We start from the raw sequence: 21034 nt of genomic DNA, 5'->3' as shown, positions 1-21034 counted from the left end.
AGTGGCCACGCGGGACGGGGGCCTGAGGGGGACAAATATTGGCTCCAGTTGGGGCGTGGCCTGTGCACTGTGCTCCCCTGGGGTGGCAGTTCTGGGCCCAGCCCTTCACAGGGAGAGCCGAGCAGGACCTGAAGGCCAGAATTCCAGAGGAGGGGGTGTCACCCACCCTGACGTCCCGCCTACATGTCAAGGCCCCTGCTGTCCCACCAGGGCTCGACTTTGATGGGCAACAGGTGTCATTGAAGGTCAGCCACTCTGACACTCAAGTCCTGGGCTTGGGACTGCGATTCTCTGCCCTCCCTCCACTGCCTGGGGGAGCAGAGATCTGTAGGCAGCCAGAGACCCAGCGCTCAGCACAATAACAGCCGGCATTCACACCCACACTCACACCCGCTCCCACGTTCACACCCAACCCACGTTCACACCCATGTTCACACCCACATGCAAGCTCACACCCACACCCATGTTCACACTCACACCAATGTCCACACCCACACCCATGCTAACACCCACACCCACACCTGCACTCACGCTCACTCACACCCGCACTCACACCCACGCCCACGCTCACACCCACACTCACATCCACACCCACACCCACGCCCATGCCCACACCCACACCCACGCCCATGCTCACACCTACATTCACACCCGCACTCACACCCACACCCACGCTCACACCCGCACCCACACCCACGCCCACGCTCACACCCACGCCCACACCACGCTCACATCCACACCCACACCCACGCCCACGCCCGCACCCACACCCACGCCCACGCTCACACCCGCGCCCACACCCACGCTCACACGCACGCCCACACCACGCTCACATCCACACCCACACCCACGCCCACGCCCACACCCACGCCCACACCCACGCTCACACCCACGCCCACACCACGCTCACATCCACACCCACACCCACGCCCACGCCCGCACCCACACCCACGCCCACGCTCACACCCGCACCCACACCCACGCTCACACCCACGCCCACACCACGCTCACATCCACACCCACACCCACGCCCACGCCCACACCCACGCTCACACCCACGCCCACACCACGCTCACATCCACACCCACACCCACGCCCACGCCCACACCCACACTCACGCTCACCCCGGCTTTCAAGTCCCCACTCCTGACCCACCCTCCACCTTGGTGACTGTGTGGAGTTTCATGTGTGGGCACCAGCCACTGGGCCTCTCATCCCCTTCCAGTGTGACCCACTGCAGGGACAATCCCCACGCCTGGCGCCTTGTGGCATCTGGGCAGCGAGGGACCCATCTCCAGAGCCCATCTGGTTGCACCCTGGGTTGTCCGGAAGCAGCCCCCGAGGTGGGGTGTGGGGTACGGGCCATGGGCTAGGGGTAAAGTCCCGCTGTCCTGCAGGAAGCCTCGGGCCAGCCAACAGGCTCTGGAATGAGCGCCCTTCAGAGTGTCCCACATGGGGCCACAGTGGTCGGTGAGCTGGGTCTGCACCTGAGGCCCCCCCGGAGGTGTGGGGCTTGCAGTGTCTTCTTACTGGGGACCCCCAGTGGCAGTGTCTGTGGGTCTCTTCTCTTCTCTGGGAGAGGATGACTGGTCTGCACCGTGTGTGTGTGGGGGGCACTGAGGGAGGGGCTAGGGCCCCCCTGCTGCGCACATGAACTTTCCTCTCCCCCTGGCCTGGGGTTTCAGTCTGCGAGTTCAGCCGTTCTCTTAGGGGAGCCCATGGTTCCGTCCAGATCCGCCCAGAGAACACACCGTGTGCCCTGCCGTGGGGTAGGGTGGCCCTGGGGGCCTGTGCACAGATGCCCAGGTGCTGGGAGCACACTGCTCTGGCCTCCCTGGGTCCCCGCCCTTGGTCACCCTCTGACCTGATTAGGGCTCTGCAGAGAAACAGACCAATGGGAGAGAGCGGGAGGGAGGGAGACTGACTTATTTTAAGGAACTGGCTCATGTGGTTGTGGCTTGTCCAGCAGCTAGAGACCCAGGGAGGAGCTGAGGCTGCAGCTCAGGGCCAGAGGTTGTGTACAGCAGGACTCCTTCTTCCTGGCGACCTCAGGCTTTTCTCTTAAGGCCTTCCACTCTTCGGATGAGACCCACCCACATTACCAGGGTCACCTGCTTTACTCAAATCTACAGATTTCCATGGTGATCACATGGAAAAAACCCTCCATGACCCCCACGTTCACTGCAGCATTATTCACAGTAGCCAAGAGGTGGAAGCAACCTGAATGCCCATAGACTGACGGCTAAACAAAATGTGGTCTATTCATCCAATGAAATATTATTCAACCTCAAGAAAGAAATTCTGACACCTGCTAAAACGTGGATGCTCCTAGAGGACATGATGCTGAGTGAAATAAGCCAGACTCAGAAGGACAAATACCGTCTGATGCCGCTCATACGACGTCCCTAGGGGAGTCAAGTCCGTAGACAGAAAAGCAGGAGGGTGGGTGTCGGGCTGGGGCGTGAGTGTTTAATGGCGACAGAGTTTCGGTTTGGGAAGACGGAAAGTTCTGGAGATCTACTGCCTAACAAGGCCCGTATAGTTTACGCTACTGAACTGCACACTTAAAAATGGTTAAGATGGTTAATTTTATGTTTTGTGCTTTGTACCACAAACAATACAAAAAAGACCAAACGAAAAGATTGTGGTTCATGACAGAGGTTCAGTATATGTTAGTTCCCTTTTCTGAGTAATATTTTATGCTAATTTCACCACTGTAATCAATACATATATGAAAAAACACACCTTCACAGCAACACCTAGACTAGTGTTTGGGCAAACATCTGGGCTTGTAGCCTGGCCAACGGGATGCAAAACTGACCCTCACGCCCTCCTTCTCCGCAGGCCCTTGCTCTCCCCGCACCCCCTGCCCCACTGCCGTCGTGCGGCAGCCCCCACCAGCCTTCTTCTCCTCCAGCTGTGGTCCGGGTGTAGAGATGCGACTAGTTTCCTTGAAATGGTCTGGGGATTTTTGAGGGAAGGGGTGGGAAAATTTTTTCTCACCGTCACAAAGCCTGAAGCCACAGCCCGGAGCAGCCAGGACAAAGGTAGGGCGCCCAGAGCCGGCTTCTTCTTCCATCCTGGCCCGGGGCCGCTGGCCCGGTGCCCGCTGGAGCCATTTTGTCCCCGTCAGCACAGATCTTGCGGCCTCAGCAGCTGTCCTGGGCCTCAGCAGGAAATGGCCCTGTGGCTTCCATATTCTGGCCCGCGGAGGGCCAGCCAGGCCGGTGGGGTACAGGGCATACCTCGCCTGCTAGATTCGTCAGGTGGCCATGGGGCCGAGGCAGATGTGTGTCGGCGTGCGTGACCCTGGGGGCCATGCACGGGGGTGAAGGGAACTAGTGGGGACCTGTCTGTGACCATCGCTGGGGGCAGGAGCTGGAGGGGGGATGGGAGGAGCCCCCTCAGCCCCAGCTTGTAATCACAGACCTCCGAGCGCCGTGGCCAGGCCAGCAGGTCACTGCCCGGACAGGAGCACAGGGACCTGGGCCCGGGGTCGGGACCCAGAGCCACCACCCCACGTTGGGGTGGCGGCGGGTGTGTGTCCAAGGGCTGAGCGCACACAGGCAGGGGTGTGTGTGCTGCTGTGGCGTCTCGTTACTAAACAGCCAGGCCACGGGGCTCCCTCGGGAGCCAGCTTTGCTCTTCTGAGCGGAAGGGGGTCAGGTTTCCCTGAGAATAGCCCCGACCGCCCAGAGGCACCTGGCTTGGCCTCCCCATGGCCAGTCCAGCCCCCTGGCCCCATCCGCTCTGCATCCTCTCGCCCCTGGTTCGTGGCCAGCTGTCTTCTCCTGGGACTGTGGACCCCCAGCCCCTCCTGCACAGGGTGGCCCGAGGGGGACCCCAGTGCATGTTTATTGAACCTGTCTTTAGAGGGTGTCTGCAAAGTGCTGGCACCGTGCTGGGCCCTGGGTCCTTGGGGATGTGAGGGCGACACCTGGCCAGGGAGGGCCGTCAACAAGAACCCTCACCAAGAAGTGATGACAGCCCGTGGGGCCTCCCGCTGCACAGTGGGGGGAAGGGGCTCACTGGGGAGAAGGGAACAGCCCCTCTCCTGCCCTGGCCCACGATGTCCATCCTTGCCGTGGCCCAGGGGGGCCTTGGCTGGGACCCAGGGTCAGAGAGGGAGCTCTGGGGTGAGGGGCTGCTCAGGCCAGGAAGGGCCACGTGGGGAAGGGCCAACCTGTCCCAAAATAGGGCTGACAGGATCTCCTGGCCATAAAAGGCTCTTGGAATCTGGACCCCAGGGACCCCGGGCAGCTGGATCCGCTAAAGCTCAGCCGCCCTCTCTGCCCCTTGCACTCTGCCCACAGCAGCTCCAGCGCCACCGTGCAGTGTCCCCTCAGCCAGCCACAGACATGGTAAGGCTGCTCCCGGCGCCCGGCAGAGCCCCCGGCGGGCTGGGCTGGGCGGTCCAGCAGGAGCTGGGCAGTGCCTGGGCGAGAGAGGACGGCGGGCAGGCCTCTGCGCACACGGGGATCAGGCTGGGGCCGTGACCAAAGGTGGGAGGGTCTCTGGGGACCTGAGGAAGACGTCCAATAAGGCTGGGGGGAAAGTGCGGAGTGGGGGGCCCGAGGCGGGGCCCTGCCGGCCACTGGCGCTGCTCTTGCTCTGGGGCCCAGGCCGGAGCAGCCCTTTCGGAAAGCGGCCGGAGCGGTGGCAGGCAGGGTGGCCCGGCCCTGGACTATCACTCTGGGATGCCAGAACAGGCTGGGGCCTTCACCCTGGCCCCCAGGCCAGGCTCCTCCCCACGCTGGCCATGGTGTCCCTCCCCTGGCCTCACTGGCTGTCCAGCGCTGCCCCACTGCACTCTCACGTGGCTGGCCTGCCCCTGCCTTGAGCGCCGTCCCCTCTGAGTGGCCTCGCGGAGCCTTGCTCTCCCCTCAAGACCCATCCCTGTGCCGCCTGGCCTCAAGCCTGCTCTGGGCTGGGGCCTCCAGCCTCCCCTGGACTGAGGGGTGGAGGGGCTCCTGGCGAGCCTGGGCCCGTGTCCCCACAGACGGAGCGCCTGACGGCGGAGCAGATCGAGGAGTACAAGGGGGTCTTTGAGATGTTTGATGAGGAGGGCAACGGGGCGGTGAAGACGGACGAGCTGGAGCGGCTCATGAGTCTGATGGGCATCAACCCCACCAAGAGCGAGCTGGCCTCCATGGCCAAGGACGTGGACAGAGACAGTGAGGCCGCCAGGGGCAGCGGGAGGGGCGTCACCGGGGTGTGAGTGGGGAGGGGCTCGCCGCCCTCACTCGGGCACCTGCTGCTTGCTCCCGCAGAGAAAGGGTTCTTCAACTGCGACAGCTTCCTGGCGCTGATGGGGGTATACTGGGAGAAGGCCCAGAACCAGGAGAGTGAGCTCAGGGCGGCCTTCCGCATCTTCGACAAGGAGGGCAAGGGCTACATTGACTGGGACACGCTCAAGTAGGGCCCCGGGCCGGCGCGGGGGCGGGGCCGGGGGGAGGGCCCGCTGGCTGCCACTCAGCGCAGGCTCCTGCAGGTACGTGCTCATGAATGCGGGCGAGCCCCTCAGCGAGCTGGAGGCCGAGCAGATGATGAAGGAAGCCGACAAGGACGGGGACGGGACCATCGACTACGAGGGTGAGTGGGGGATGGGCCCCGGGAGCCCGGCGGCCGGGTCAGGCCAGGCTGCCTACTTGTCCCTCTGCTCTCAGAGTTCGTGGCCATGATGACTGGGGAGTCCTTCAAGCTGGTCCAGTAGGAGCAGCCACTGCGGCCGTGGGAAGCCCGCTGCCTGCTGCCATCACTCTGCCGCCCACCCTGTCATCCACCCCACGCCGGCTCCGTGGCCAATAAACGCTCCGGCCAGACTCGTGTGTGCTTCACTGTCCCAAGGCTGGAAAAAGGGGCTGCAAAGCTGCGGGTCTGGAGGAGGGAGAGGGTTCTCCTGAGCTGCCCATCACACTTGGGCCATCACTTCTGTGGGACACCCGACACTGCCTACAGCCCAGCTCTGGGCTCCGGACACCAGCCGGAAGGCCAGGCTGGGCATAGGTTGAGGACCACGTACTCACGCTGCCTGCCTGCCCTGCGAGGCTGCTGCCCGAGGGCCCCTCCCGGAGCTCTTTCCTCCATATGGAGATCACTTAGATAGAAACTTTATTCTCTCTCTCTCCAAAAAGCTGTAGACATCACAGCAGGCTCTGAGCCCTGAGGCTTAGGTCTGTGGGGCCTCATCTGGACTGAGGGCCTGCTGGGCCTGAGCCAGGGGCCAGGGCTGAACGAGGCAGCGTGTGTGTGTGTGTGTGTGTGTGTGTGTGTGTGTGTGTGGCCAACACAGGGCCGGCTGGCTCAGATGCCCAGCGTTACATAGCAACGAGGCCAGGGCTGCAGCAATGTGCCGGACGGCTGGCCTTCCCGGGCGGGAAGGATGGTGAGGGTGGGCTGGGGTGCCCTTGCACAGTCCCCTGTGAGCACAGAGTGGCTGGTGGCATCGGGAGGCTCGGGAGAGCTTTCCTGCCCCCTCCGGGGGGGCACCAGGGCTACAGCCAGGGGTGTTGGGCATTGCGGCCCGACCCCTGGGGCCCTGGAGGGGTCTCTAGGCATGAGGCCTCAGGGAGGGGGCTGGGCTACTGGGAGGGGGGTGGCTCTTCCTGTCTGGTTTTAGCCATCTTGACGGCCTCATCGTAGGAGGGCGGCAGCTCAGGGGCATACAGGCTGTAGGCGGGAGGGGTCACAGAGTCGAGGTCCAGCTCCCCCAAGGGCAGGGGCAGCCGCATGCCCAGCGGGTACTGCACAGAGCTGTAGGCTGCAGGGAACCAGAATGGGTTTGTGGCGACGGGTGGCTCTGGCCCTCACCAGTCCCCTGCCGCCCCTTCAGGCAGGTGGGCCGCCGGGCGAGGTCTGCCGGCACTCACATGACACAGTGCTGTGCATGGGGCTGTCGCTGTCCGCGGGGATGGCTGTCAGGTCGCAGGACTCAGGTGCTGATGGCAGGTGTGGCTGGGCGTGCGCCCGCTTCCGAAGACAGCAGAAGCGGACACAGCTGGCCGTGGCCCCACACAGCAGCAGCAGGAGCACAGCAAGCAGGAGGAGCCTGGGCGGGGGGGCGACATCTGCCGCTGGACCGACCCCTGGCCGCTGGGCGCCTGCTCTCTGGGGGCAGTCACAGCCCGGTTGCCCAAGACAAGGCGATGGATAGGGTAAAAGACAACCAGGGACTCTGTCTCCAGGCCAGAGACCTCCTCCCAGCCCGGCCTGGCCTCCTGCTGCTGGCCTGCCCTGGCTGTCTCTCCAGGGCTGGCCACAACTGGCCTTGGGCTTACTCCCAGGACACGCTGTCCCAGACCGACTGCACAGTCCTGTGCCCAGACCAATGACCATGTTCACAGGGGCCTCCCACAGGGGCGGGGAGCGAGGGAGTGGGAGGTGGGCAAGCAGGCTACAAGGGAAGTCCTGCCCAGGGCCCCGGGGGTGTCCCTAGCCATGGGGGACTCAGGCAGGACCCACGCAGGAGGTCACCCCTGGTGCTGGGGGAGGAGGCTGGGGTCAGCATGCCAGGCTCTGAGGGCCCCAGCGCCGTCCCGCCAGCGGCCCAGGAGGGGGACAGTGCTGGCGACGCCTCGGCCGTGGAGTCAGGCGGGGTGGGGGTCTGGTGGGCCTGGCCCGGGGGAGAACCGTCGCACCCGGCTGCGCGCCGCGGCCTCCACTTACCCCACGTGCCACAGGCTGCTCCAGCGGGCCTGGGGCGGGCACCTGCGGGGACGGGGGCACTTGGAGCAGGCGAGGCAGGGCCCGGCCGACCGCCCTGCCCGAGCCTCCCCCAGGGTGGGGCCACCCCAGCTCCCTCCCCCCCCGCCCCCACTTACTGATCCGAGGGGTCGCAGCTGCCTTCCGCGAAGCCCAGCGCCACCTGTGGGGACAGGGGTGAGCCCGGGCCAGGGCGCGCCGAGCGCAGACCCGCCCCGCGGTGCACGAGCCGAGCGCCCCGCGACCCACCTGCGGCAGCTGCAGGAGCGGCGGCAGCAGCAGGAGCCCGCGGTCAGCTAGGGCGCCAGCGAACATGCTCAGCGCCGACGGGAAGCGCGAGCCCCCTAGCCTCGAGGCTTTATGGAGGCCCCGCCCCTAGGCCACCGCCCAGCGCAAGCCCCGCCCCCCGAGACCGCGTCCATTGGAGGGCTCGCCCTGTAGCCGCGCCCATGTGCCTCGCCCCTACCCTCCGCCCAAGGTTAGCCGCGCCCTTTAGCGGCCCCCACCCCCCCGCAGGCTCTGGGCAGGCCCTAGATTCCCCCGCTCCAGGGCCCCGCCCACACAAGCCACGCCCACAAGCCCCACCTCTTGGCCCTCCCATCAGGTCCGTTTTCTCTGTGTTTCCTCAGCCTAGGATCGCGGGGCGGGGGGCGGTCTCGCCCCGTTGGCTTCTTGCAGTCGGGCTTGGGGTGGACCGGGGCGCACCCTGAACAGCTGTGGCCCGGTCTGCACAGGGTGTGGCCTCGGGGGGTGGCGGCCAGGACACACGTGGCCACGCCTCGCACACACCCCGGTGCTCAAGGTGAGGGTTGCAGCAGTCAAGACGCTGGGGCGTTCCTAGCGCGCTGTTCAACTACATTTAGTGTGCCCGCTCGCTGCGGGCGCTCGCTGCCCCTCTGCCTTCCGCTCCGCCATCCGGGCGCTCAGGCTGAGGGAGGCGGTCAGCACGGCAAGGTGCAGGGTGGTGTGTCTCGTCTGGGGAGGGTGGGAGGAGAAGCTACCCCGCCGTGTTTTTCTTCATCGCGCTCAGGACGTACTCCACAAGCATCTCCCCACTGGAGGGTAAGTGACTGCAGCCCCTTGAGGGCAGGGCCTCCTCGGCTTGGCTCTCTCATGCCTAGATCTGCCAGCTACCTGCTCCATGATCTCTGCCCTGCCTCTGTCCTGCAGCTGTCCAGCACCTCCTGGCTGTACCATGGCCCCCAAGGCCCCTCCTGACTACCCTCTTCCTCCATTCTGCTTCGGAGGCCCGGCTCAGGAGTGGGAGGGAGGGGGATGGGCACTGGTCCAGCCAGCAGGCAGGAGTGCAGGCAGGGCCTTGGGCTGTGAGTACCAGGGTCCGCTGGTTCTAGACCCTGAGAGCCAGGCCAGGGTTTAAAGGAGAGTGGCCTGCCCCTCCCACAGGCCAGCCTGAGGGGGAGGCAGGGGTAGTGCTCTGCAGGGAGGACCTCCTCCTGGGGCCTGGCCTGGGCTGCAGGACCCTGGCTTCTCTTCTCACCTAGTGAGAAAGCAGCCCCTGTGAGGGCTAGGAAAGGACCTGGGTCTGCCCACCAGACTGAAGTCCTGCAGAATGCTGCTCTGTGGACACCGTCACTGGCTCAAGGTTAGGGAGATGGCAGACTTTCAGGCACCGAGGAAGTGGGGTGAGGGCTCCAGGCTGGTGTCCTGAAGCCTGTGCCCAGGGAATTCCCCGGGTGCACCTTGCCCTCCACTCCTGCCAGGGAAGGCTGCGAGTGCTCGCCTGGGGGAGGCACGCGGGTGGCGTGGGCGGGCTGGGCATGCTGGTGTGTACACAGGGGGCCCGGATGGGGGGGCTCTGTGGGGACAGTGTCTAACCTGCCACTCTCCAGAAGGCAGGGGCTGGGTGCAGGCACTATTCTGGGCTCCCAACAGGGTCTCATGGGCTGGGTGTCCCCCGGACCCTGGCTGGGCCGTGAGGGAGGACACAGTGAGGGCGTGTCCCCGACATTTGCTCGCTCCTTGCTTGGGGGCATCAGGGACCCTGGAACTTGGGAGGAGCAGGGAGGTCTAAGGGGCCGCCTGGGCTTTGGAGCCTGTCGCCCCCCTCCCTCCCCGCCGGCCTCTCTGGGTGTGGAGCCCCGCAAGCCGCCCCCCCCCCACGCCCAGCTGTTCCCCCAGGGCTCAGTCTTCCAGGCCGAGTTCACTGTTTTATGGACTGACTTGTGAGTGAGGGTGGGAAGCAGGGGCTGCCCCCCTGGGACTCTGTCCGCATCTCTCCTTCACAGCTCACCGCAGGGCTCACCGCAGGGCTCACCGTGGCCCACACTGCAGGCCTGGATGCACAGGTTCACACAGGGTTTATTGACACGTGGGCGGGCGCAGCTCTTCCCCCACCAGGACCTTGAAAGGCTGTGCGGGTGCTGGTGGGGCTGGGGGCTCCGAGGGGCTCAGGCTGGGAGCAGGTTGTGGTCAGGACTGGCCTCATTGCCGGTTCTGAGTGTGGGGCTGGGACAGGAGCTCTTGGCCCCGGGCTCACTGGATACAGGGCAGCAGGAGGTGGCCGTGCCTGTGGAGCTGGGGTGCCCCGGCCATGGGGCCATGTGGGGGGCCACCCTTTTGAAGCTGCCCAGCAGGGATGTCCAGGTCCCAGGCCCCTGGCTGGCTCTGCTGGGTCCACAGACCGGGAGAGGGCTTCAAATGCGGCAGGAAGATCCGAGGGGGCTCTGTGGAGAGACTCCTGTGGCCTCAGGGGCCCGTCACCACCCGCGCTACGAAGAGGACCTTGTAGGTCTCCTTCACGTCCCCCCTGAGCTGCAGCAGCGCTGACACCATGAGTGGGTGGTCCGGCTGGAAGGGGAGAGGCGGGGAAGGAGGGGGACCCTCGGTCAGCTGGCACAGCGGGCAGATGTTTTCTGGCCGCGGTGCTGCCCACCTCACCCGCCCAGGGCCCCCCTGCAGCCCCCTCCCAGGGCGGGGGCAGGGCTGTCATCCTGCCCAGCCTGTGGCTTTCAAAGGCTCCCTGGCTGCCGTCCGAGGCACCCACATCAAAGTCGATGGGTGGCGTCCAGGAGATGCTGATGGTCTTGGTCTGGCCGCGCTCCACAGAGCCCTTGGAGGGCTCGATGGTGAAGCCCTTGTGCTGCAGGGACGCGATGCTGTCCAGGCTGAACTCGACAGTCTGCAGGCATTGGTGCTGTCAGCAGGTGGGCGGGCACAGCTCCCGGGAAGCGGCGGGACTGGGGATGAGGGAGCCCAGCACCTGCCCTCTCAGCCCTGACCAGCAGGCTGCCCACCCCACACCTATCGAGGGGCAAGGCCAGGAGGGGCCTGGGTTGCCCAGGCAGTGGTGGATGCAGAGGTGCCAGGCAGGCCAGGGAAGTGCTGTGGTCACCTTCTTTGGGGACGGCTGGGTGGTCCGGATGCAGCCCACCTGCAGTTCTCGGGTGGCAGGTGGGGCCGGCGTGTCCGTGTCCAACTGGACATAAGCCAGGGTTACCAGGATGGGCTTCAGCTCCTCAGCTTCTGGAGAGGGAGGGCCTGGCTGGGGGCTCAGGGCAGGGGGGGTACCACCAAGGGAGTGTGGGAGCTGGGTCCGGCAAGGGTAGTGGGCGGGGCTGGGTGAGGACAGCCGGCTTTGGGGGCTGGGCCGGGAATGCCGGCCCTACACGCAGGCCTCCGGGGCCAAGGGTGCGGTCAGAACAGGCCTGGTCCTCCTACTGCCGCCCCGGCCCTGTTGGGGCTCCCAGCACCTCAGAGGGCTCACCCTCTGTGCGCTCGGGGTCCAAGGCAGGGATCACGGTCAGGGACTCCACAGGCACATCCAGGGGGTCTCCGCCTTCCACAAACATCATGTGCTTGCGGGCCGAGCCCTTCAGGAGGATCTGGTGGGAGATTTTCTGGGGGCAGGAGCACAGCAGACTCGGTCCGTGACCCACGAATGGGGCTCCGGGAGTAGGCAGTGCTGGGGTGCAGGCCTGTGGGACTCAGGACTCTGGTCTCTCCACCGCATGACCCCCAACCTGACGCAGAGCCCCCAGGCAACAGGACTCCAACGTGGGGCCGTTTGGGAGAGGGCGAGGGCCTCAGACACGCGGACGCGGGCGGGTTGGGCCGGGCTGGGCTCCTGGAGCCGCACCTTTTCGAAGAGCACGACCTGAAGCCGGTCAGAGAAGTACAGGCTCTCATGGTCCGGGCTGAAGGTCACGGTGAAGTCCTGCGCCCTGCCCGGCTCCATGACGCCCTCCACCGGGACCACACTGAACACGCTCTGGCCGCTGTAGTTCTGCGTGCCTGGGGGTAGGGTGGCCTGGCAGGTCCGGATTCCGCCGCAGTGCCCAGCGCCCCCCAACCCCGCACCCCCACGCCCTGCACAGTCCCCTGCCGGCAGCGGTCACCCCCCCAGCCGGCCAAGCTCACCCACGACTTCCGTCCTCTGGGCCGGGGAGGCCAGGAACTGCGGCAGCCGGTGCTCGTCTCTGCTCCCGGTGGAGAGGCTGTCCAACTGCATGGAGAACTTGATGGGCAGCGGGGAATCGTTTTGCAGCTGCAAGGAGCAGGGCTCAGTCACTGGACCAGCTGGACTGGCCAACCGATGGACGGGCTGCTGCAACCGGGTCTCAGCTCCCTCTGCTGCCCCTGGGCCACACCCTGGGCAGTCAGGCTCAGGCTGGCCTTCAGCCGAACCAGCATCCCTGCCCAGGCTCTTCTCTGCCCTCACCCTCTTCCACTGAGAGCACCCCATCCCCCCATAAAACACTCCCTGGAATCCCTGGCCTGGGCTGTGACGTCAGGACCTGGACTAAACCGGGCAGGGAAGCAGGTGTCCTGTGGGCGGCTCCATCCTAAGGTTGCCACGTCCCTCAGGCCCTGGGGAGCAGCAAGAGGCAGGCGCGCCTCCCTGCCCGGGCTGCGGAGCCCACACGGCCCCTCCCCTGAGCCGTCCCTCAGCTGAGCTGCCCCCAATCCCAGGTGGGGAAGCCCACGCAAAAGCCCTGAGGCGGGAGGCCCGGGCAGCAGAGGCACCAGGGAGGTGGGGGAGGAGGGTGTGCATCCTCAGCTTCTCCTGCTAGAGAGGGCCGTGGAGGCGCTGCTGGCGGGTGGGGTGGGAGCGGCCTGCACACGCACCGGCTCCCTGACCAAGGCAGGGCTGACCCCCTCCTGAGGCACGACCCCTCCCAGGAGACGGGGCAGGCGCCGTGTCCCTGCCACGCGCTTTACCTTGAAGCCCGCGGAGGTGGATTCTCCGGCGATCACGTAGCCCATGTTGAGGACGCCTCCTTCAATGGAGCACGTGGTCATGGACGCCACGCCTGTGCCCACGAGGGCCAGGGAGAGCGTGCCTCTCTTGGTGATGACCTCCAGCATTTCCCGGGCCTGGGGAGACCACGTCCCTTAGCGTGGAGCAGACACGTGTCAGAGACAGGTGTGGGAGCTCCGTCTCGGAGCAGCTGGCTCAGGATGTGCGGGACCTAAGATGGCTTGGAGCTCCCTGGCCTTCTCCTTCTCCTTCCAGCAAGAAGCCAGGGCCCAGGAGGGCCAGCGGCTCCCCAGGCCTGGCTGGACGACTACGGGCCTGGGCACTTGGCGGGTGTGCAGAGTGGAGACTGGGGCCGTGGAGCCCCAGGGCTGCAGCCCGGCTCAGGGTGGGCCTAGGACTCACCAGGACGCTCTCACGGGGGGAGAAGGACAGCTCCAGGACCTGGGTCTCTCCAGACACCAGCTTGCCGATGGGATTCAGCAGGACAAAGGGGCCGTTGGGGTTCAGCACGGAGTACTCCAGCTGATGGCCCAGTGTCAAGGATGGGTGACAAGTACGGGGCCGCAGCCCTTCACCAGACGCCCCTGTCCCCCTGCAGCAGGCTGCCTGGGCCGGGTATGGACAAGGATACGTCGAGACGCTCGGGGGAGATGTTCTGGATGGAGACTTTCTTTATGCCGCGTTGTCCTGAAACGGGGGAGTCAGGTCACTGCCCAGGCCTGGGGGTGGGGCATGGGAGCCCAGGCGGTGATGGGGTGCCTGGGTCCCTATGGGTGGGGGATGGCCGTGGGGGGCTGGGCCCGATCAGGACACACCTACAGCGATGTCGCCGAAGTCAGCGGTGGTCTTGCCTTTGTCGGACGTCACCACGATGGATGGTGCTACCGCTGGACACCACAGCTCCAGGTACACGGTGCTGTGGGCACTGAGGTGGCGGGGAGCTGCTGAGGGCGGAGTGGGCGCCGCATGCCCCGCCCTCTCAGCCTGACCCCATGCTGGCCCCGCCCAGATCTGGGGGCTGCAGAGCGGGGACGGTGACTTCTTGGCCGACCACGCCCCACCCTGCCCAGAGCACCGCACCTGAAGCTCAGGGGTTCCGTCCCCTTCCTGTCTTTGGTGTCACCACTGGCAACAACACAGGGGACCACAAACTTGTCAAACTTGCCCTGGAAAGATCTGGTCAGGGTGGCCTGCGCAGCCTGGTACTCCTGGGAGCTGCAGTGGAACCGGCAAGGTGCTCTCACACCCCTATCCCTAGGCTGCCCCCAGCGGCCCAAGAGGCCCCGCGCTGCCCTCCATGGAGGGGTCCATAAGGCCATGCCTGCTCCCCAGGGCCCTGGGCTAGAGGGTATGAGGTGGCAGCCTTGGGGGGCCACGTTGTGGCCCAGGCTGTGGCTGTCCCAGTTTTGTCTGACCAGCTGGTTTTCTCACCCCTTCCCTGGTTGCTGTGGCGGCCTCCCCGCTCCCCCGGGGTCTGGTCAGGCACCTAAGCAGAACGCCATGTTCCTGGAGCCACAGGCAAGGGTCCAGGGCTGGCGAGTGGCTCAAGCCCATTGCAGTTCTCTGGGGAGGCTGGGGCTGCTGAGCTGGGAACATGGGAGTCAGGGGCTCAGCATCTCCCCAGCCGCTGGCCTGAGGCTGTTCACAGGGACCCTGGGCCCTAGGGCCCCAGGGGAGGGAGGTGAGCAGGTGCCCAGGAAGGCAGAGCCTGAGGGGACTCTTGGTTCCAGCTGTATCTGAAGCCAGCCCCACCCTGGCCTTCCAGCCACAAGGTTCCAAACAGCTCTGCTCCAGGTGGAGGAAGTCTCTGTGGGGGGCAGCCTTCTCTGGGGCCCACCTGGACGTGAGGTCCTCTTTCTGCAGCTCCAGGGGCTGGGAGGCAGAGGCCTGGGACAGCCGGTCTCGGTTCTGCAGCCGCAGTATGGACGACTGTCTCTGCTGGTCCTTCCTCTGGGTGGCCGTGTCCTTTTGGGAGTGCGAGGTGGGAGGCCAATTGTGGGGCTGCGCCGGGGACTCTGCTCCCGGCAGACCGCCCAGGGCAGGAGCCCAGGGGCCCAAACTCCAAGCGGCTCCCTGGGGGACACCGTCGGCAGGTGCGGAGACCCCAGTGTCTGTCTTTACCATCGGGGAGACCGAGGCCCGGGGTGGGGCAGGGCCGAGGGCTGGCCGAACTGGGGGTCCTGCTCCCTGTGCCCTGCCCCCAGCCTCACTGCCCTGCCAGCGGGCTGCAGGCCCTGCCCCTCCTCCTGCGCTTGCTATGACAGCACGGGTGCTCAAGATCAGGCCCCAGAGGCCGCGGGGAGTTGCGGGGTCTCTGCGTCCCCAGGGCAGCAGCAGGCAGGCCCTGGGCTCTGACTGCCCAGCTCTGTTGGATGCCCTTTCCTGGCAGGAGCCCGGCGGTGGCTGCCTCTCCAGGCCTGAACTTGCTAGGATGCACAGGCCCCTTTGAGGTTCATCTGTTCCCCCTCCATTGTAAGGGCAAGCCCCCTGCTAACCAGTGCACAGGGGCCCGGCCCACCCTCCCAGGACCACCGTCTGGGGCTCCACCTCGCCTAGCGATGCTTTCAAGAGGGGAGGGAGGAGCCTTGCCGAGGAAAAGTGTTAACCTCTTGAAACAGTTCCACACACACGAGGCTGCAGAAGAGTCTGCCCAGGGCTCCTGACCCCCCGGCCCCCCAGCCTCAAGGCCGGCGGGGCCTGTTCCCAAGCCTTTGTGCAGCGGCCTGGTGCACAGTGGGCAGCACCCCCGTCTCCCGCCCCAGGCTCCCCCCCCCGCCCCTCCATGTACCGATTTGGCCTCAGCTTCTTTGGTCAGGGCCTGTAAGGCTTCCTGGTGGATCAGCTCGCGGGTCAGCACGGGCCGGAAGGCCACCCGGACCAGGCACCTCTGTGAGGAGAGAGGCCGGAGGGCAGAGGGGCCCCTGTGGGTACCCCCAGCACCCCGCTGCCGCCACCGCCAGGATCACCTGGTCACGCTCTTGGACATCCTGGGGTGATACCCCATCTCTGCTTTGGGGTCTCAGCTTAGACGAGCCCTTCTGGAAGGTCCTTCCTGACCTTTGCCCCCGGAAGTTGGGGTGGCTGCAGACATGATCACCAAGCCCCTCTCACCACGCAGGGGGGCGGTCCTGAGATGGACCATCCCACTGCCCACGGGGCACGAGTGAGAAGGGGACGTTTGTGTTCAGCCACTGAGACTTGGGGGTGAGTCCCTGCACCCTCACCTGTCCCCCTTTCTGAAGCACGTCCGCCTTGCAGTCCACCCCCTGGGACAGCCCCGGGTCCCAAAGGGGGTTCACTCACCACGGCCTGCCCCGTGCTCAGTGCAGCAAGGGAGCAGGGTGGGTAACAGCTGCAGTAACCCCCTTGGAGAGGGGAACCATGACTTAAGCTGAATTTGCTCAGTTTACTAAAATGCATTTCAATAATCACTGAGACACTGCCAGGGTCCAGGGCCTGCATGTGCCCCTTCCCACTGAGTCCCCTCACAGTGGCTGTCACCCCTGACTCTTCAAGGTAAGGAATTCAGCTCGGAGGGGCTGTGATGGCCCCAGGGAGTCTCTGCCTCCAGGCCCGGGCTCTTTCTGCTTTATCAGCAAAAGCAGTGGTGGGGAAACCTTTCGCCAATCAGCCGGTGGGCAGGCACCCTGTGCTCCTGGTGAGCAGGCGCTGTGTGGTCTCTGTGCCCATCTGCTGTGAGATCCAAGGGCTGCACACCCTCCCTCCAGCCAGGGGCCCGTGGGGTCAGCTGCCCGTGGGTGCCCCGCCTCTGGGGCCACGTTGGGCTGGCGGAGGGCACCGTGGCCTGCTTGGGTCTGATAAGAATCCAGGTTGATCTCCACGTCTGCTGTCTGGTTGAATCGCTGCGGTCCAGGGAGAGTAGAGACCGGCCCCTGGGGCTGGCCCCGCCCTGGCCCACCCGTGGGGCCCACACCCACCTTTCCTGGCCACACGGTGCCCACCGCGGGTGAGATGGTGATGGGGGAGTCTGGGGGCAGCAAGAACTCGAAAGATGTGGGCCCCACAGGGGATGTGTCCTCCAAGCCGATGCGGGGTACCGAGGGCGTCGGCGGGTTCATGCTCAGGCGGGAGTTGATGACGTACAGGGTGGCCACCGAAGTGTTGTACAAGGAGGTGGCCGCAAACTTGACCTGGTAGTGGGACAGCTCCAGGAGCGGGTGGACACCCACAGCCCGGCACGTCAGCTTGAAGCACCTGGAAGTGACAGCGTGGGCAGTTCAGCTCAAAATTTTAGTAAATTTTGAAAATACTTTGTGCCCCTGTGCACATTTTAATAAGATAGTTAAAAATTTAATCACAAGTTTAAACATTTGCAAAGCAGGTGATTTCTGGCTTATTTCCTTAAATATTCACTGACATTTAAAAAATAAAACTGATAGGGGACTTCCCTGGTGGTCCAGTGGTTAAGACTCTGCGCTCCCAATGCAGGGGGCCTGGGTTTGATCCCTGGTCAGGGAACTAGATCCCACATGTTGCAACTAAAGATCCTGCATGCCGCAACTAAGACCCGACACAGCCAAATAAATAAATATTTTAAAAAACCTGATAACTTACTCCTTAAATATAAACATGGGAATCTATATACCATAGTGAATTGATTCTTTTTTTTTTTTTTTGGCTGTGTTGGGTCTTTGTTGCTGCACGCGGCTTTCTCTACTTTCGGCTAGCGGGAGCTACTCTTCGTTGTGGTGTGCAGGCTTCTCATTGTGGTGGCTTCTCTTATTGCAGAGCAAGGGCTCTAGGCGCGCAGGCTTCAGTAGTTGTGGCTCGTGGGCTCTAGAGCAGGCTCAGTAGTTGTGGTGCACGGGCTTAGTTACTCCGCAGCATGTGGGATCTTCCAGGACCAGGGCTCGAACCCATGTCCCCTGCATTGGCAGGCGGATTCCCAACCACTGCGCCACCAGGGAAACCCCGTGAATTGATTCTTGCCACCATCCGGTTTTAAGAAAAAAGAACAGATATTTGGGATTTTAACCAGTGGAAAATTTACAGTCCATGTTGCTTTGAACTCCTATTTCCATTGCACTCCTGCCATTGGATTTTATCCTAATTACATATGTTTTAATGCTTTATGAGGTGATGTCGATGGCCCTGTCATACTTGTCCGTAACAAAAATGTGTTCATAGGTTGAAATATTTCAATGTATATTTTTGTGTCCTGTGACCACAGGCTCTAAATGTTAAAAAAATTCCTTCTGGGTGGAGATGTCATTGAGGTTATTGTTACAAGTTAATTAGTTGAAATAGCACAAATGTATGGAATGTGATAATCATTACATATAAAAAGTAAGAGCTGCTTGGAGTCACTTCAGGAAGGTGATGGAGCTGTTTCCCAGCTGGTTCAAGGGACTGTGAGGGACGCGGCCTGTGGCCTTGCTCCATTGACCTGGGAACTGGGGGTGGGGGGCCCACCCAAGTCCCCTCCAGCCCCTTCCTTTCCATTCTTGTGACCATGTGTCTTCCGATGTCCCTCTGAGGAGCCCCCCGTGGCTCTCTCAGGTCCTGCTCCACTTTGCTGCAGGGAAAGACCATCAGGTCCCATCACCCAGGCCCAGGCAGATGCTGCGACCTGCAGGCAGCGGGTTCACCCAGGACACCCAGGGCCACGTTTGCTGAAAAAATGCTTTTATCTCCGTGCACGCTATACATGTTTCTCTCCCCCTCAAAAACCACCGAGGTGAGATGAGTCCATCGGCGTGTGGGGAATGTTCTCCTGACCTCAGAGGCAGACATGAAACATGCCTGGCCTCCGTGCCTAGCTACGTGCGAGCCTCCAGCTTCTTTTATCTGGTCACACAGGCAGCTGGTGCCCGTCACAGGGGCCAGGCCAAGGGTACAATCAGCCCTGCTCTGGGGGTGTGCCTGACCTCTGGAATGTCATCACCATCATCATCATCACCATCATCACCATCACCACTATCATCATCACCATCATCACCATCATCACCACCATCATCACCATCATCACCGTCATCACCATCATCACCACCACCATCATCACCATCATCACCATCATCATCACCGTCATCACCGTTATCACCACCATCATCACCATCATCACCACCATCATCACCATCACCATCACCATCATCACCACCATTATCACCATCATCACCGTCATCACCATCATCACCACCACCATCATCACCATCATCACCGTCATCACCGTTATCACCACCATCATCACCGTCATCACCACCATCATCACCGTCATCACCACCATCACCATCATCACCACCATCATCACCATCATCATCACCGTCATCATCACCGTCATCACCACCATCATAATCACTGTCATCACCACCATCGTCATCACCATCATCATCACCGTCATCACCACCACCATCAACACCATCACCATCATCACCGTCATCACCATCGTCATCACCATCATCATCACCATCACCATCATCACCATCATCATCACCATCGTCATCACCATCACCATTGTCACCATCACCATCACAATCATCACCATCATCATCATCGTCACCACCATCATCATCATCACCATCATCATAATCACCGTCATCATTATCAACATCACCGTCATCACCACCTCCATCTCCATCAGCATCATCATTATCATCATCATCACCATCATCAGCAGCAGCAGTACTGGGCCGAGGGCAGCAAGATTTCCCATCTTCTCCTGTTCTCTCTGGAAAATTTGTGTCAAATTGGCATCATTTTTTCTTCAAATGTTTGGAAGAACTCATCAGTGAAGCCATCTGCATCTTTCATTTTGGGAAGCTTTTAATCTTAAAAAAATTTTTTTGCATTTAAAAATATATTTATTGGGCCCCACAGGGCCCCTTGGCTTGATCGGAAGCTCGGGAATCTCTCTCCATGCCAGCCTCCTTCAGGAGAGCGGAGGGTTGGAGGATATCTCTGAGTCCAGATCGCCACGGACTCCCTGCCACAGGCTGTGGCTGACTCGGCCGCGGAACTCCGAGGCTGCGGTGGAGAACGGGGGAGAGGCTGACCTAGCGGCTGCGGAGGCTTCTTTTGCCTCAAGGACACCTTCTCTTCTCTTGCCCGTGCCAGCCTGGACTTCCACTCCGAGGAAACACTAAATATTGGAGGACCAGAAAGAGGGCGTACGGAAGTCGCGACGCACCCGTCAACACCTACAAGCCTGGAAACTGTTGGGTCCCCAGCAGCTTTATCAGGTAAATTAGGAAGGCTACCTCACTAACAGGTACAGAAATCTCAAGGTATTTTCGGGAACTTGAAAAGGGAGGAATTCACCTAGATCTGATCAGATGCCCCACGACCGACAACCAGGGCTTACATACATACTGGAAAAGACATAATTTAAGGGACTATCTCCAAACTGGATGGAAGGACCCTTATCAGATTACAATAGGTTTACATCAAGATGATAATGATGCAAAGATTCCAGCCATTTCTCAGAACAGATCCTGCCAAAACAACAGCAGATGTCACCCTGGGGCCCTTAATTAGACAGGGTGAGCGCTCCGTGACCCCAGCTAAGCAGGGTCTACGAGCCCCTTGCCAGCCTGAAGAAGCTACAGAAGACAGGCCGTCATCCCTCATCCTCCCAATAAAGACTTCTTGGGGTTCATGTCTCTCGGCGGGGGGGAGGGGGATCGTGAATAGGAGATAGATGGGCCCCTGGGCCGGACAGCTGGCGTTTGTCAAGTGGAGCAAGACTGAAGTTTTGTCCTCGGCCAGACAAGAACGACGCCCGTTTCCCTTCCTCCATTGATACGGAGAGAATGAACTAGCAGTGGGGAATTAGCAAAAATAGAAATGAAGTTTTCCCTCTCCTGAGAACAAGGAAAATAAAGGGAACAGCGAACAGGCTAGAGAAGAAACATAACCCGGCCTGAAAGAGTTCTTCACTCCCTGTTTTTGTTTAACTGTCACTAATCTGTAGTGTCTGTAACTAGATTTGTGCTTCACAAAGCTGGCCTATCACTCTAAAACACGATGTGAGTTACATCCTGCACTCCCTTGTAGCAGATCACCCCTCGTAGCATTTGCATTTCAGAAAAGAAGTCGCAGGCCAATAACCCAGAGACAAAAAGACCCAATTACGGGGGCTGCCTGATGCCAGCTGCGACT

General features: G+C 62.4%; 3 protein-coding genes across 5 annotated transcripts in view; 1 reads left to right on the top strand and 2 right to left on the bottom strand.

Moving 5' to 3' along the window:
* Positions 1–2539: 2539 nt before the first annotated feature.
* CALML6 (calmodulin like 6) lies at positions 2540–5966 on the top strand. 2 transcript variants are annotated; one of them, XM_082648468.1, is made up of 5 exons: positions 2540–4361; positions 5000–5174; positions 5271–5415; positions 5492–5592; positions 5667–5966. In XM_082648468.1, exons 1-5 carry the CDS (start codon positions 3390–3392, stop codon positions 5711–5713), a joined length of 1440 nt encoding a protein of 479 aa, XP_082504594.1. In that variant the 5' UTR covers positions 2540–3389; the 3' UTR covers positions 5714–5966. The 2 variants fall into 2 exon arrangements, with proteins under 2 accessions (XP_082504594.1, XP_082504593.1); XM_082648467.1 differs by having other exon boundaries at positions 5492–5966.
* Positions 5967–6094: 128 nt separating this feature from the next.
* TMEM52 (transmembrane protein 52) lies at positions 6095–8045 on the bottom strand. Of its 2 annotated transcripts, XM_082648685.1 has the most exons (5): positions 7951–8045; positions 7821–7864; positions 7666–7707; positions 6870–7048; positions 6095–6760 (listed from the first exon to the last, which is right to left on the bottom strand). In XM_082648685.1, exons 1-5 carry the CDS (start codon positions 8014–8016, stop codon positions 6582–6584), a joined length of 510 nt encoding a protein of 169 aa, XP_082504811.1. In that variant the 5' UTR covers positions 8017–8045; the 3' UTR covers positions 6095–6581. The 2 variants fall into 2 exon arrangements, with proteins under 2 accessions (XP_082504811.1, XP_082504810.1); XM_082648684.1 differs by lacking the exons at positions 7666–7707; positions 7821–7864; positions 7951–8045 and having other exon boundaries at positions 6870–7655.
* A 2362-nt stretch (positions 8046–10407) lies between these two features.
* CFAP74 (cilia and flagella associated protein 74) overlaps positions 10408–21034 on the bottom strand; it is a gene marked incomplete at both ends in the record, with an annotated part of 58283 nt that continues 47656 nt past the window's right edge. Inside the window, 14 exons of the mRNA XM_082677795.1 lie at positions 10408–10509; positions 10706–10840; positions 11054–11184; positions 11426–11558; positions 11798–11952; positions 12079–12205; positions 12880–13035; positions 13322–13441; positions 13551–13606; positions 13735–13844; positions 14000–14134; positions 14757–14893; positions 15708–15806; positions 16858–17134. Of these exons, the coding sequence (XP_082533921.1) occupies positions 10408–10509; positions 10706–10840; positions 11054–11184; positions 11426–11558; positions 11798–11952; positions 12079–12205; positions 12880–13035; positions 13322–13441; positions 13551–13606; positions 13735–13844; positions 14000–14134; positions 14757–14893; positions 15708–15806; positions 16858–17134 (1873 nt within the window). The remainder of the gene's footprint in view (positions 10510–10705; positions 10841–11053; positions 11185–11425; positions 11559–11797; positions 11953–12078; positions 12206–12879; positions 13036–13321; positions 13442–13550; positions 13607–13734; positions 13845–13999; positions 14135–14756; positions 14894–15707; positions 15807–16857; positions 17135–21034) is intronic.

The sequence above is a fragment of the Grampus griseus genome (genome assembly GCF_964374135.1).
Source record: "Grampus griseus genome assembly, chromosome: 1".
NCBI classification, from domain to species: domain Eukaryota; kingdom Metazoa; phylum Chordata; class Mammalia; order Artiodactyla; family Delphinidae; genus Grampus; species Grampus griseus.
Note: the sequence above shows the minus strand (reverse complement) of the source record. Positions and strands in the feature narration are given on the sequence as shown.